Raw genomic sequence first — 16,244 nt, 5'->3', positions numbered from 1 at the left:
CGCGAATGTTATCGATGGTTCTGTCTGTTGTCGACGAACCTTGCTAATCTGATTGCATACGCGACACGAATTGTGTTGTAGTTTCTGGAAGGCGCGCGAGCACCAGCGAATAGGCTGTAACTTTCGACGACTGATGTATGCAAACCGACGCTCTTGACCCGCAGGTGAGATTTTGGACGATTGCCGACATTGCTCGCCGCTATCGTTACGAATGAGTCTGCACTATTTATTTACCGTCACTACTACGTGACAATATTTCAAACCCAGATTTTTTCAGTGATACTTTACACGCCTAATTCTTACATACTTGGCTGTGCAATGAGCTAACAAAAAATGAAATGGTACAACAGTTTTTGATATGATATAGCATCGTGCAGATGTCTGCAAAGCGATCTTGCAGACAGACGACGCGCGAGCGTTCATGTCGATATTTTGTCATCATCATCATCATCAGCATCATCATCATCATCATCATGAGACTGGTTACGCCCACTGTAGGGCAAAGGCCTCTCCCATACTTCTCCAACAACCCCGCTCATGTACTAATTGTGGCCATGTCGTCCCTGCAAACTTCTTAATCTCATCCGCCCACCTAACTTTCTGCCGCCCTCTGCTACGCTTCCCTTCCCTTGGGATCCATTCCGTAACCCTTAATGACCATCGGTTATCTTCTCTCCTCATTACATGTCCTGCCCATGCCCATTTCTTTTTCATGATTTCAACTAAGATGGCATTAACTCGCGCTTGTTCCCTCACCCAATCTGCTCTTTTCTTATCCCTTAACGTTACACCCATCATTCTTCTTTCCATAGCTCGTTGCGTCGTCCTCAATTTAAGTAGAACCTTTTTTCGTAAGCCTGCAGGTTTCTGCCCCGTAGGTGAGTACTGGTAAGACACAGCTATTATACACTTTTATCTGGAGGGATAATGGCAACCTGCTGTTCTTGATCTGAGAATGCCTGCCAAACGCACCCCAGCCCATTCTTATTCTTCTGATTATTTCCGTCTCATGATCCGGATCCGCCGTCACTACCTTCCTTAAGTATATGTATTCCCTTACCACTTCCAGCGCCTCGCTACCTATTGTAAATTGCGGTTCTCTTCCGAGACTGTTAAACATTACTTTAGTTTTCTGCAGATTAATATCTAGACCCACTCTTCTGCTTGGTCTCTCCAGGTCAGTGAGCATGCATTGCAATTGGTCCCATGAGTTACTAAGCAAGGCAATATCCTCAGCGAATCGCAAGTTACTAAGGTATTCTTCACTAACCTTTATCCCCAATTCTTCCCAATCCAGGTCTCTGAATACCTCCTGTAAATACGCTGTGAATAGCATTGGAGAGATCGTATCTCCCTACCTGACGCCTTTCTTTATTGGGATTTTGTTGCTTTGTTTATGGAGGACTAGAACAATAGTGCACAATTTTGTGCACTATTGTTACTTGAAAAATAAGAAAACGGACTGTTGCGGCAGGCGTATATTCATTATTCAAACGTGTCTTTTATATCTAAAAGCGCATACAGATCACTAACTTGTTTCAAGCTCAGTTTACAGCAGGCTGTTTTAGGCCGGACTTTGACGGATGAAGACAATATAGTCCAGCAACAGTGCGCCGCGGCCACTGGCGTAGCAACGGGGTGGGGGGGGGGGGGGGGCGTGGGCCCCGGATGCAAGGGGCCAGTGGGGGGGGGGGGTGTCATATACGTCCGAAGACATCCGGAAATTGTTGATATCCTCGCCTTCCTCGACTACACCAGGGGGAGGGGGTGGAGGTGACATGAGACCTATGGGCCCCGGGTGCCAGACGACCTAGCTACGCCACTGGCCGCAGCCGAGGAGCGAGCTTTTGCGCGCGTCAGAGCTTTTGTCCAGTGGTTGCGTGCCCTCTTCCTCCGACCAACGCGAAGCGAAGCGTTCGCTTGTCGGCGCGCGCCGCAGCTTGCCGACGCCTGCCTGTGGTTGGGGCATAAGGCTTTCGCCTTAAAATTACTGCTAGAAGTGAATCATACAAGTTGGTTTCTCCACAGGAAACCACTTATTGTGGAGAAGCCAACCTTAATGGGCCGTATTAAAGATCTTTCGTGGACATTGGGCGTTGTTGCGACCAGTTCGATGCGCGCGAGGCGTCTGCGAGCCACAGTGTGCGTCTCTGGAAAGCAAACCTTGGCGTTAGGCACCTGCACGCACGCATCTCTCGCTGGCCTATGCGCGTTCCTGTAGTGCGCTCTCGCGAAATACCGCTACAAGCGAGAATGGCAGACGCTCTGCGAAATGACGAGCGGGCAGTTCGAGAGGTTTCTCTGTGTGGCTGCGTTTTTCAGTCGCGCAATGCGCAGCTGCAGAGAGAAACCTATAAAATAACTAGTAAAGTTAGTTTGACCGGGGTTTTTGGAGAAGTATGGGAGACGCCTCTGCCCTGCAGTGGGCGTAACGAGGCTGATGATGATGGAATTTAGTTTCGGCTCTGTTGCACGGCGTTCTAGCAGCACATTCTAGCCAGTGTTTTTTCCTCGCACCACATTGCCGCCGACTCGCTGGTGACGACCGGTGGCCGCCCGAGTGACGACAGACGAGCGAGCCCGCACACGGCGTCCTCCGGCAAAACGAGATCTCGCTGCAGTGCTCACGAGGGAACCACCCAGCGTCGTCGCAACGCTGAAATGCCCCGTCGAAAGCGGAAGCATTAGGAATTGTGCCAAATCGCACGAGCTGCGCCAATCGATGTTACGGATTGCGAAGCGTCGTTTATCACTGCGCAACGTGCTCGCAAAGGCGAGCCATCGCATCTGTTATGCGGACGTGTGCGTGACGACAGTGGCAGCACGGCGGCGCGCGGGCAGCGCCTCTCGGCGGTGACAGCCCTGTGGAACGAACGTCGTAAGGTTCACCCGAGGTAATGTTCTGCTAATGCATGCATCACACAACACGCATGTGTGCTACGGCATGTATGCGCGTTGTGTGCTTAGTTATGCCTTGAAAAGTTAATTGAAAACCTAAGTTATGCGGTTTTACGTGCCAGAACCACAATCTGATTATCAGGCACACCGTAGTCGGGGACTGCGGAAATTTGGACCACCTGGGTTTCTCTTTAACGCGTACCTAAATCTAAGTAGACGAGTGTTTTCTCCTTGGCAGGGAACCTGCGGCCTCGTGCTTAGTCACCCAACACCATGATCATAGTTGTGCGTGCCGCCACTGCGGAAAACTACCCATGTTTTTTTTTTTCTTAGCAATATGAGCCGATTTCCAGCACCTGCTGCATTCGGAGTTTTTTTCATCCAATCATAATCTGCATCACTTCACAGCAAACATCCTTATCGGGGCTTTGTCGATGCCGCAAGCGCAAGAAGCTGCCTGGGTGCAGCCGTTGGATGAGAAGAGCATGCAATCTAGGCCTAAGCATTCTTGCATGCGAAGGTCACTGTTGCACTTCTTCGAAGGCGACTGGGCTGTGTGCGAACGCCGGCGACTGACACTCCTCTGGGAGTGTGTCGACACTGACTGCCATATTTCTATTACTTTTACTACTTTTCATTTTTTTGCATATAGATGTATGCAATGTATGTAATGTATGTAATGTAATGTATGTAATGTAATGTAATGTAATGTATGCAATGTATGCAATGTATGTAGCCTTTGAGATCACAGGTCTCGTGAGGTGACGTCCGTCGCGGTCACGAGACGAATATCTTCTCGAGGCCATCCGATGATATAGTGCATATGATGAAGGATCAGTCTGCTCTCCTGTCACGTGCTTTCAACTATGGTTCTAGGATACGCAAATTACTTGATTACTATATGTGTTATTCTGCCTACTCTGTTAGCTCCATTTTACTATTTCAACGCTTTATTTTGCAATAACTACGCGCCTATTGTCTCAATTTCACATACGTGATACTCTTACGCAGAACGATGCATTGTTATTTATTTATCTGTGTTTCCTGGTGTTTTATGTTGTATTCTTGTGTGTATTTACTTGCTTAGCCCTGCTGTTTTTAAACTAAATCAAATTTATTCGGCATCATCTCACACAATGTCAGCTAGGGGTCCCAGCAAAAAACCGCAAGAGAGCGGCTTGACCGGAGATCTGCGCTCACGGGGCATCAACAGCCTTTTATTTACAGCCTATTGCAACAGCCTATTTACCCACGTCGAAACACACTGAAAAAAATACAACACAGTCCAAAATTCAGCGCATCTGCCTATAACAAGAACTGCAATATTAAAAAAAACAATTACGAAGGACGAGTTCTCTTATCGGCCTTTCCAGCTCCTTGCATTGCCAGTGATTTGAATCGCCAGTGATGCTTAGTACTGCAACCGTCTAGCTCACCATGCTTGCTGCTGACCAGGCAGATGGCGAGGCTGTCCCCGGAGCCGGCCCGACGCAGAGCTATGCGCCGAGCCCAACCGGCTGCCATGTGGGACGGCCTGGACAGAAAGACACCTCAGACAGGGCATGCTCGAGGAAGCGTTTCTGCGTCTACAGTGCTTAGCGCAGATGTGTGCTAACACTTTATTTCAAGTATATTGCTATAATTACGTTAAGCTGCTGAGGTCGTGAGTTGGTGTTCCACAGGTGACACGTTGTCTCTTATTCCACTATTTTCACTCAGTCCAACACAGGCACGAACCAAAAAACTTGACGCCACTCACCCTCAGGCGTACATGTATAAACGAGCTACCATGCCTCACTTCTTTTCTCCAATAAGCGTTAGCGAACAAGTGCCTCCATTTCGTGTTGTTGTCCTACTAAACCGAATCCACCTTTCGGCACGATGTTGAACCCCAAGCCCGCCAGCTCACGCAGACAGAGACGCTCTGTGCGAGGCATGCCCGCGGACTTATCGATGGGTGTCGCTCACAGTATCCGCTGGTAGAACAGCAGTCGGTCGTCGGCGTCACCGATCACCAGGTGCGCGGCAGCAAGGTCCAGCGAAGGGCTCTCGCGTGTGCGGCCTTCCACGAGAGGGCGCAGTTGCACCAGCAGAGACAGCGTCACTTGGTCCCCTCGGCACGATTCCTGCGATGTGCGGCGCCAGGACGCTGTGACGCCCTCGCAGCGCACGTACGCGCTAGCCGGCAGTAAATGAGGGCACACCCAAGAGCGCCCAACCTCGATAGCTCAACGCCGCAGGCAATACTAGGTGTCGCAGAAAATCAGGCCTCGGCCTTCGGTGTACACCGAAAAATAAACATCCCGAACCACAACTACGCAGGCCGTCCGCGTGAGAGAGAGGTGTTACTGAACTATTTGAATTTCTCAAAGTAAAATGCGTCAGAAAATTCGCAACGCGCGACTTACACACAACTTACAGGGGTGACAGCGTCAGATTGTAATTTGAATACACGAGAAAACATAATTCTGTTACGCGGAAACTCAAGCACAAACTCCTTTACCCTTGCTTACGGGGGTATGAGCCTTTAATGAGAGAGAGAATAAACATGTGTATTACATATTGTCACGACTAAAAGATAGCAACAGAAGAAAACTAATTGAAGGACAAGAGCAGCGACGACGCTCCTTTTGAAAGAACACCAAGTCGGCACGTCGGCTCTTCCGGTCTTAAAATACTAGAGCTCGTTTTTGTTTCTATCATCCTAATCCTGTGTCCTGTTTCTTTTTTTTTTGACGTCATGACACTGGTGGAGGTGCTGGACTTCAACGCCTGATGATCGGGACTCCTCTGCGGAACGGCACTTCCAGTCCGAACCCACAACCAGCTCCGACTGTGGATACTCCTGTGAACCGCTACAGTCGCCGACGGCCAGGCTTCTTGGAACTCCCCCAGCCAAGCAATCCTCCGTCTCAAGAAATGGCAACGGCGCTTCACCGGTGACTGTTGAGCACCCTCGGATTCCCGAGACCTTCCATGGTGATGCTTTTGAGGACGTCGAGGATTGGTTCGAACAGTATGAGAGAGTCGCCAAGGCGAATCGAATGACCTCGGAACAGAAACTCTCGCCCGTGTACTTCGCGCTGGCGGACAGCGCTCGTACATGGCCCGGGAACCGGGAAGGCACGCAGCCTTCGTGGGATGAATTTCGGCAGCAACCTTCGGATACCTTCGTTAACAACGATCACCGCGATTCGGCGCAGCAGCTCATCGAATCGCGTATACAAAAACAGAAGGAGAGCGTGGCCATGTTTGCGGAGGACCTCACCCGCCTCTTTCGACGAGCTGACTCCTCGATGCCTGAAACAAAAAAAATCGACATTTGATGCGACGCGTGAAGGAGATACTGTTGGCAGGTCTTCTTCACAGCCCGCCGGCAAGTGTTGCGGAGTTCGTCAGGGAAGCTACCACGATCGAGCGAGCACGATGGCGCCGCCAGTAGGACCGACCGAGCAATGCCTCGGTCGGCGCTTCTGCACTGACCGCCGGCAGCGATGTTCCCTGCGTGAACTCATCCGCGAGGTCGTTCGGGAGGAGCTTCGTAACCTCGTCGTGACTCCATGAGAACCTGTGGTGGCTTCTGCCGCAGAGGTTGTACGGTAGGAAATCAGGCAAGCGTTTTCTTTGCCCGCTCCCAGACCAGCGGTTCTACGCACCGGCCACCCGTCATCCAACCTCAGCGCGGCACAGCTCACTGTCTCTGCCTCGTCCTTACAACGAGTCGTTAACCCCCCCGTACCAACCGTCGCCGCAGCCTAATGCGCCCGTGGAAACGCCGTCCTACTGCCGTGCGCAGACTACTCCAACGTGGTCGCAGAGGCCGCCTGTCAGTCGACCACTCGTTCGCAAGACGACTTGTGGCGCTCCGTCGACCAGCGTCCACTTTGCTTCCATTGCGGGGAAGCCGGCCATATTTACCGTTTTTCCCGCATCGTGACCCTGGATAACAGACCTTTGCAGACACCTTCCCTCGCGCTCGTTGGGACAACCGACGCGACACCAGCACGCCAGCACAGCCCTTCGGCCCACCGTCGACCCCGATCTCCGTCACCTACGCCGAGCACTTCACCGTCCCGTCGCACGTTACGCCGATGTAGTCCGGGGCAGGTCCCCTAGTCCTCGTCGGGGAAACTAAAAGCAACGACCTCTGGAGGCAAGGTTCCCGCCCATCGAGATGCTGCAACACCCCCAACGCGATCAGTACGGCCGTACGATACGACGTCGCCGACTTCAATAGAACTTGTAAGCGCCAACCTCGCTGTTTAAATAGACGGACGCCCAGTGGCAGCGAGTAGATACTGGCGCGGATTTCTCTGTTATAAGTAAATAACTCGCCGATTTCTTTAAGAAAGTCAAGACTTCGTGAATGGGTACCCACATAAGAACTGCAGGAGGCCAGTTGATGACGCCTACAGGCAAAGTTACCTCTATAATAAATATCGGTGCCTCGGCCTTCGTTGCTACTTTTGTCGTGTCGCCGGAGGGCTGCAGACCTGATCTTGGGAATGGATTCTCTGGGTGAATACAGTGCCGTTATAAACATTTCGGACAGGTCGGTCACGTTTAGCATAGGCCCAGGTTGAGTTGTACTCTGTACAGAGCAGCGACGTCGACCCCTACGCGTCACCGATGACGACGTGACCATCCATCCCACCGCGCTTATGCTCCGATCTGTCGGTGACATGCGACATACCGAGCGACTACGACGCTGTCGCCGAACAAATTCTGGCGCTGCTATTCAGCCATGGCATATATTGCAAGAGGCGTCGTCAGCATTAACCGTGGACGCACAGAAGTTCTCGTAACAAACTTCAGCCATGAGCGCCGGCATCTTACAAGAGGTATGAAATTCGCGTACGTCGAAGAGTTCAGTCAGGTCACAGACTGCTTCACTGTAGAGCAAGGTGGTTCCAGCCTGCCTCCCGTGCCTTCCGATCTATCTATCGATGTTGGCCCAAGCTTACTGCCTGCGCAGAAACAAAGCCTCCTGGAGCTTGTACATCAGTTATCGGGCAGTGTAAGCTGTCTATTGACGAGCAGCCGCGTCGAAAACCAGCCACTACCTCTGGATAGGCGTTGTAAAATTCCAAGTACCATTCTAACCGTGTAATGATCATTCTCTCCATTACCTTGCCGACACAGCTGGCCAGTGCTATTGGACGGTAAGATGACAATTCCAACGGGGATTTGCCAGCCTTCAGGAGTGGAACAGGCCGACTTGATTTCCACGTTGTAGGGACGAGGCCGCCACGCCATGATGCGTTGTATAGGCCAAGAAGGACATCTCTGGCCTCTTGACCAAGGTTTGCAAGCGCAGAGTATTTGATGCCATCGTGTCCTGGTGACGAAGATCGCCTGCACCCAGCAAGTGCGGCCTCGAGTTCTTCGATGGAGAAAGGAGCGTCCATACGAGGGTCTCTGGAGCAAGGGGGGGCAATGGGAATTGGTGCGCAAGGTGGATACGTGAGCGCTGTTGTGCCATTACCACCAGCCCGGATTCCGAATCTACAAGATGCAGAATTTATCCTGCGAGCGCCCTTTGGACAAACCCGGGGCTGCGCCGAAAGGCACAGGGCCCTAATTCTTTCTTGACAAGTCAAGATGCTGAGCCGTCAGGCAGCGGTGTCCTGCGGAGGAGTATCGGTGAGCGAAACGTGCAATCAAGTGCAACCAAGTGCCAGACAGCCCGGCGCCGTACCTCCATTTGCCTGGAGGTCACCGCGCCCGTCAACATTGAACCGGGGGGCCAGCGCGGTCGCTGGTTGGACCTCTCGGACGACCGTCGAGTGCTGGCTTTGTATTGGGCCTGTTTGAGTGACAATGGTTTCTCGGGGACTATAAGCCGCGACGCGACCGTCTGGAAAACCGGATCCGCCGACCCACCGGGAGCAGAGTGCCGCTCTCTAGTGGAGTGAGATGTGTCACGCGTTCTCGCCGGACGTCGCCGTGCGGGAACAGTCGCATTTGCTGTGAGCTCTCGGCCCCAGTGCCGATCCGATCATATCCTGTATACGTACAGCTGCTGACCTGTATATAGGGTGTAAAGTCCCTTTTGTTATTCTCACCGACGCCTGACTCGGAGTTTTAGCTACCAACGCTCTGTCACGAAACCGGTGACGAACGCTACGGGACCACCTCAAAGTCGTAATAGTGGTGGCAGCGGTGCAAAGTCGTAACAGTGGTGGCAGCGGTGGGATGTCGTAACAGTGGATGGCAGCTACGGGATTGACCGGCATCGGCTACCTCGGCGCGGTGAGTGCCTGAAGTTTACCTCAAACACCAGACTTTCTCTGACACAGGTTATAGTAGCTTAGGGACAGATTTGGTGTTGCATTGTGTTAACCTTGTGTGTTTCAAGCCTAGTGAGAGCGCTTTGAAAACCAGGGGATGCTGAGGGGGTCAACAGGGCAGTGTGTGAAATACTTGCGGATGTCTTACTAGTAGCATTATAGTAGCGTACGGCAGGTATATTCAAAAAGGGTAAACAGCAGGAGGACAGTGTGAACGATGGAGAAGTACAAGGTCAAGGAAATTCTCCAAATTTATGAGGAGTTGGGCATTGAGTTGGGCTCAACCAAAAGAAAGAATGCGATCCTTGAGGTCATGAGGACTTGGGACGTAACGGCTGAGGAAGCCGAAGAGGCCTGGGCGGATATCAATGAACGTCGGGAAAGGGAGGAAAGGAAAGAAAAGGAATGTCGCGAGGAGGAAAAGAGGGAGAAGGAACGTTGCAAGGAGGAAAGGAAAGAAAAGGAACGTCGGGAGTGGCAGGCAGGAAAAGAACGTCGGGAGTGGCAAGCAGAAAAGGAACGTCGCGAGCACGAGCTTAAAATGAAAGAGTTGGAGACCCGAAATAGCTCGCCGGCGCCTAGTCTCACTTCTAACGTTCCAAGAATACGCGATCAACTTCCACCCTTTTTCGTCGGAGAGGATATGGCCAAATACCTCGTGAAATTTGAGCACGTGTGCGAACGGAATAGCATTGAGCGATCCCTCTGGGCACCGAATCTGTTAGCCTTGCTTCCTGGGGAGGCATCAGACGTAACAACTTGCTTATCGAAAGAGGCGTTTGAGAGCTACAGTGATGTGAAGGAAGCGCTACTGCGGAAATACAAATTGTCGCCCGAAGCTTTCCGGCAGAGGTTCCGGTATGCAAAAAAGGGCAGGGAGTCGAATGTTGACTTCGCGTTTCGTCTAAAAGCCGACCTGATGGAATGGCTGAAGGGCGAAGAGGTTTACGACGACCGCGACCAAATCGTCGAATGCATCGCGTTGGAGCAGTTCTACCGTTGCATTGATGAGGATGTCAGGCTCTGGCTGCAAGATAGGCTAAAGGAGGTTGAGCTAAACAAGGCAGCAGAGTTAGCGGAAGAGTATTACACCCGCCGCAGCTTGCACAGCAAGGCAGTGCGCGTAGAAAAAGCAGATAGGAGAGATGGGTTTTCCGGGAAGCCCGACGAACGGAAGCAAATCACGCGTAGCGAGTTTCGGAAAGACGAGTCCCTTACCAAAGAAACTGTAAGGGAAGGACAGAATGCATCTCAGAATGCTAACGATGGTCCGAAGCAGCGAAACGATACGACGCGTTCTTTTGAAAAACGGAAGCCGTTAACTTGCTGCAATTGCAACAAGCAAGGTCACATCGCTGCGAGCTGCCCAGAGAAAATTGCTTTTGCAACAATACAGGAAACTAACAAAAACATATGACTATTGGAGCCATATATGTGCGAAATTAAGGTAAACGGCAAGAAGTGCCGAGCACTTCGGGACTCTGCAGCAACTATGGACGTTGTCCACCCGTCTTTCGTCTCCTCGAATGATTTTACAGGAGAGTGCGCTTGGATACGGCAAGTGGCCAAGGAGGGGAGTGTCTGTGTACCGATCGCAACGGTTATCATTGAAGGAGAGTTTGGGAAACTTAACACAGAAGCCGCTGTGTTTGCCGCCCTCCCGGAGCACTTTCCCTACCTCTTCTCAAATAGCTCGGAGCAGCTGCTGAAGGATCAGGGCAAATCATTACCTCTTCTCAAATAGCTCGGAGCAGCTGCTGAAGGATCAGGGCAAATCATTCTTTGCCGACGTGGCGTACACGGCCCTCACGCGATCCAAAGTGCGCCCGCTGTCGAGGGAACTTGACTTTGCGTCGGTGAGAGAACAGTGGTGCGGCACATGGACCGATCAAGGTAACTTAAGTGGCGAGCAGGCACGGGAGAGGCAGAACTCGGAGGCTGGCCTGGGCGAGGGTGTCCTAGAAGTGAGTGGGAGCGACACGTGCAGTGCTAGCCACGATATGGACGCGACGCCGCAGTTAGGCGACGCGGGCTCCACTCTCGCTCCGGTTTCCGCCAGCTGGCAGGAGCAGGCTGCAGTTGAAAGGGAAACTCTGATTCGCGAGCAACAGGAAGGCTGTTCACTAGCCCATCTGAGGAAGAGCGTCAAACGGGGAGTGAAAAAAAGAGGGTCTCATTTTACGAGGAATCTGGCTTATTATACTGCCGCTACACGGATAAGCAGGGTCGCAAATATAAGCAGCTTCTGATTCCTGGAAAATATCATCGGGAAAAAAATGAATGACCTCATTTGCTTCCTCAGTAGTATGTTTTCGGTCCAAGTGATTTCAAGGGGACCATTCTATTTGTCATTATTATTGCTGATTATTAATTGTTCATGATATTTTGGTGTGTTGGTAATTTGAAAACTGTTTGTTTGAGCCTTGGGTACCAGATCGTACACCTGCCTCTTGTTGCAGCGGGAGCAAAAAGAGGGATAGCAATTTAGTTAGGTTGATTTGGATTATGGCTTGTCTGGTGTTTGACGGGAGACAGAGGGCACTTGTTCGTGTTGGGTGTTGCCTTTTGCCGGTGGGTTTTGCAAGCTGCAGAACGACTAACCGGGACCAGTGGCTAGAAGCAAGGGCTTAGGAACGACCCGAGCGGAGCTGGTTGAGATGCCTTGGCGACAACGCGGTGAGCAGAGCTCCTGTCCTGGCGAGTGGGACCTGGGCACGTGAACGTACCTGGCGTCCAGACAATGGACGTGAACTTGGATGAGCCTGACGAACGTACGCGCCTGGCATCCGAGCCACGTGGAGGCAGCTCGTCTTCCCGGCGCCTTATCTGAGGGCTGGGGTGCTATTGTGCCATTACCACCAGCCCGGATTCCGAGTCTACAAGATGCAGAATTTATCCTGCGAGCACCCTTTGGACAAACCCGGGGCTGCGCCGAAAGGCACAGCGCCCTAATTCTCCCTTGACAAGTCAAGATGCTGAGCCGTCAAGCAGCGGTGTCCTGCGGAGAAGTATCAGCAAGCGAAACGTGCAACCAAGTGCAACCAAGTGCCAGACAGCCCGGCGCCGCACCCCCCTTTGCCTGGAGGTCACCGCGCCCGCCAACTTGAACCGGGGGGCCAGCGCGGTCGCTGGTTGGACCTCTCGGACGACCCTCGAGTGCTGGCTTTGTATTGGGCCGTTTGAGTGACAATGGTTTCTCGGGGATTATAAGCCGTGACGCGGCCGCCTGGAAAACCGGATCCGCCGACCCACCGGGAGCAGAGTGCCGCTCTCTAGTGGAGTGAGATGTGTCACGCGTTCTCGCCGGACGTCACCGTGCGGGAACAGTCGCGTTTGCTGTGAGCTCTCGGCCCCAGTGCCGATCCGATCATGTCCTGTATAATGACCTGTATACAGTGTATAAAGTCCCTTTTGTTATTCTCACCGACGCCTGACTCGGAGTCTTCGCTACCAACGCTCTGTCACGAAACGGGTGGCGAGCGCTACGGGACCACCTCAAAGTCGTAATAGTGGTGGCAGCGGTGCAAAGTCGTAACAGCGCCGGACCCGCGATCCTCGCGCAGTAATCTTCGGCTACCTCGACTTCTCGGCGTCCTTGATGTAGGGGTGGAGACCTAAATGGACGACGCTGTTGAGGAGGTGTTCGAAGTCCACGGATTGTTCTCCAGACAACCGACAGAGGTTTACGCGGGTCGAGATACTCAAAAAACGATTTCCAGCGTTGATATTGCAGTACAGCAAGGCGACGCTGAATTTTATTTTGAATGCGTCTGGCCTCTCTAATACATAGGCGCTCCATCTCGACGCAATATAAAACGGTTCCATCAGCTCTGTGGCACTGTAATTCTCGATTCTCCTCAGAATTCCGATCCTCCAATGCCGCAGAGCGTAGATGCAAAATACACAATGCGCAGGCAAATGCGCAATACCGTTGTTTCTTATGGAAAGTTCATGTTTCCTGGCATGATCAATAAAGCAGCGCCTAGTTTGCCCGTTATGCGACTTCCCCTGCTTTCTACGTTGTCCACTGTCTTTTTCTTTCGGAGGCACATTTCGGTGAAGGCGAAGTGCAAAAATGGCCGTGTACCATGCATGGAGTTGACATGGGTGAACCACAGGTGGTTCCACAGGTGGTCGCAGCTTGCAAACATATTTCTGGTTGCTGCGCAGTGCCTGTGATCAGTTCGTTAGTTTTCAAAACATGTTGTTCAATCTCAGCAAGTCGTAGAGCACTAAAAACCGACAAGGCAAAAATTGGCTTATTTCGGGCCAATGTCCTCCAAAGAAAACCAACTATGATGATGTGTGGTGTTTTGTGGCGCAAGGGCCAGGTTTGGCCAAAGAGCGCCATGGCAAGTGGTGATGTCGACGATGTATTATGGAAGATGTGACTTGGCAGTAAAGTGGCCTAAAAATAGTCGCTGTAATGTGCGTAAAATCTACTTGCTATAGAATTATGGCGATGACAAATGACGAATACTATGAACATTAAAATCTATCGTAAAAGAATGACGCAGAAGAGAAAATATATGAGATGGTAAAAATACCTGGAGCACTGTTGCCTCACCGGAGCCCTCGAAACACATGGGCCTAGAGGCACGTGCTATACGAAAGAACTATCACAGCGCCATCCTCTGAAGAGAGGAGACGCTACAAACATGTGGGGCTAACAACATGCAACACAACATCTTTCAGATAACTTAAGACAGCGTTGGTGTCAAATAGCGGTTCTGGGCCGAGTAACATTACTGGATGAAGGGGGATCTGCTGCCGGTATGCTAGGGGAAATTGTTTCTTTCTCTCAGATTCGGCTGCCCGACACTCCAGGAGGACATGGAGGACGGTCAGCCTCTCCCCGCTTCTACCGCAAGTTGGAGGATCATTTTCAGTGAGTAAAAAAATTATGTGTGCCAAATGTGTGTCCTATTCTGAGGCGACAGAATAGGACATCTGTTCGCCGTGATTTTGTCATGGAGGGCCAAGAACCTAACTGTGGCTTTATCACGTGCAGTTTGTTATTTAATTCTGCGTCCCACTTACGTTGCCAGTGGCTTCGCAGTTTCCTTCTTAAAAAAGGATTCAGGTCTGTGACAGGGACCGAAGCAGTAGGATTAAACGTATGGAATGAAATTGATGTGGCCATCTGGTCTGCTAGAACGTTACCCTCGGTGCCCCTATGTCCAGGTACCCAGCATATAATCACATGTTGGTTAGATATATATGCTTTACACAGTGCGGAGTAGAGTTCATTAATTACCGGATTTTTGTGGCTACAGAAATACATCAAGACCTTCACAACACTAAGGGAGTCCGTATATATAACTGATTTCTGGAGTTTTGATTTATTTATATGCTTTGTGACCGACAGCAGTGCGTAAGCCTCAGCCGTAAAGATACTAGTTTCCGGATGCAGTACATCGGTTTCCGAGAAGGATGGGCCGACGGCTGCATAGGACACCCCGTCATGTGACTTCGATGCGTCTGTGTAGAACTCCGTGCAGGAGTATTTGTGCTGGAGTTCCCGGAAATGCATTTGGATTTCAATCTCTGGAGCATGTTTTGTAACTTGCATAAAGGATAAATCGCAATGTATCAGCTGCCACTCCCAAGGGCGTAGCAGCTTCGCTGGATGCATTGGGCGAAGCTCGAGGATTGGGACACGCATTTCGTCACTAAGCTCCCTCACACGCAGCGAGAAAGGCTGTTTTACGGAGGGACGATTATGAAAGAGTGTAGCATATGTCGTATCGTTAATGGTATCAAAACACGGATGCTGAGGATTAGAGTGGGCTTTCAAAAAATATGTTTGGCTGATGTATGCTCTCTGCAGATGAAGTGACCACTCATTTGATTCTGCATATAAGCTTTCAATAGGACTTGTTCTGAAAGCTCCAGTGGCCAGTCGCATTCCTAGATGGTGGAGCGGATCTAGCATCTTTAGCGCGCTCGGGGCTGCAGAATTATAGATCATGGCACCGTAGTCCAACCGTGATCGGATGAGGCTCTTGTAAAGATTCATTAAACATTTCCTGTCGCTGCCCCATGTAGTGTGGGATAACACTTTAAGTAAGTTCATTGTTTTTAAGCATTTGACCTTGAGGTACTTTATGTGTGGAATAAAAGTTAATTTCGAATCAAGTATGATGCCTAAGAACTTGTGTTCTTTGTTCACAGGAATTCGCTGACCATACATTTCGATACTGAGTTCTGCAATGAGCCATCTCTTTCTCGTTAAAAGCACACAAGAACTTTTGTTGTGGTTAATTTTAAATCCGTTTTCTTCTGCCCATTTAGCCACTTTGTTCAAGCCCTGTTTAACTTGCCTCTCACATACAGTAAGGTTGCAGGATTTGAAACCTATCTGTATGGCGTCCACGTAAACAGAATAAAAAATGGCTGGCGGTAATGAAGCACGAAGGGTGTTCATTTTCACGATGAAGAGCGTGCAGCTAAGTACACCTCCTTGAGGTACACCAGTTTCCTGTATAAAAGGTCGCGACAATACATTGCCGACTTTCACGCGGAATGTACGGTTGGACAAATAGCTTTTTATTAGGACGAGCATATTGCCACGGATGCCAATTCCGGACAAGTCTCTTAAGATTCCATAGCGCCACGTAGTGTCGTACGCCTTCTCCATATCGAGGAATACGGATAGGAAATATTGTTTATGTAGAAAGGCGTCACGAATGTTTCCCTCAATGCGCACAAGGTGATCGGTTGTGGACCGCCCTTCTCTGAAGCCACACTGAAAGGGATCGAGGATAGTGTTGAGTTCAAGGAAATGTACAAGTCTGCGGTTCTGCAGACTGCAGAAGACTGCAGACTGCAGACTGTAGTCTGCAGTCTACAAGGAAGGGTCTTTACCCTGCTTAAGAACAGGGACCACAATCGCTTCTTTCCATGTGGATGGGAGGTATCCCGTAGCCCAAATAGCGTTGAAAAGCGTGAGTAGTGTAAGTTTGGTGTCAGTGTGTAAGTTTCTGATCATTTCGGACATGACTCTATCAGGTCCCGGTGCAGAGCTTTTGCATGTGGTCAAAGCAGCTCTCAACT

General features: G+C 50.9%; 1 protein-coding gene across 2 annotated transcripts in view; it reads right to left on the bottom strand.

Annotated features, from left to right (window-relative positions):
- The window catches only part of LOC139055859 (probable ATP-dependent DNA helicase HFM1), a 531,554-nt gene that overhangs the window by 107,967 nt on the left and 407,343 nt on the right, over positions 1–16,244 (bottom strand). For both annotated transcript variants that reach the window (XM_070533424.1, XM_070533425.1), the window contains exons 23-24: positions 4,867–5,024; positions 4,335–4,432 (exon numbers count right to left, since the gene is read on the bottom strand). In XM_070533424.1, coding sequence (XP_070389525.1) covers positions 4,335–4,432; positions 4,867–5,024 — 256 coding nt within the window. The remainder of the gene's footprint in view (positions 1–4,334; positions 4,433–4,866; positions 5,025–16,244) is intronic.

This window comes from Dermacentor albipictus, chromosome 2 (assembly GCF_038994185.2).
Source record: "Dermacentor albipictus isolate Rhodes 1998 colony chromosome 2, USDA_Dalb.pri_finalv2, whole genome shotgun sequence".
Lineage (NCBI taxonomy): Eukaryota > Metazoa > Arthropoda > Arachnida > Ixodida > Ixodidae > Dermacentor > Dermacentor albipictus.
Note: the sequence above shows the minus strand (reverse complement) of the source record. Positions and strands in the feature narration are given on the sequence as shown.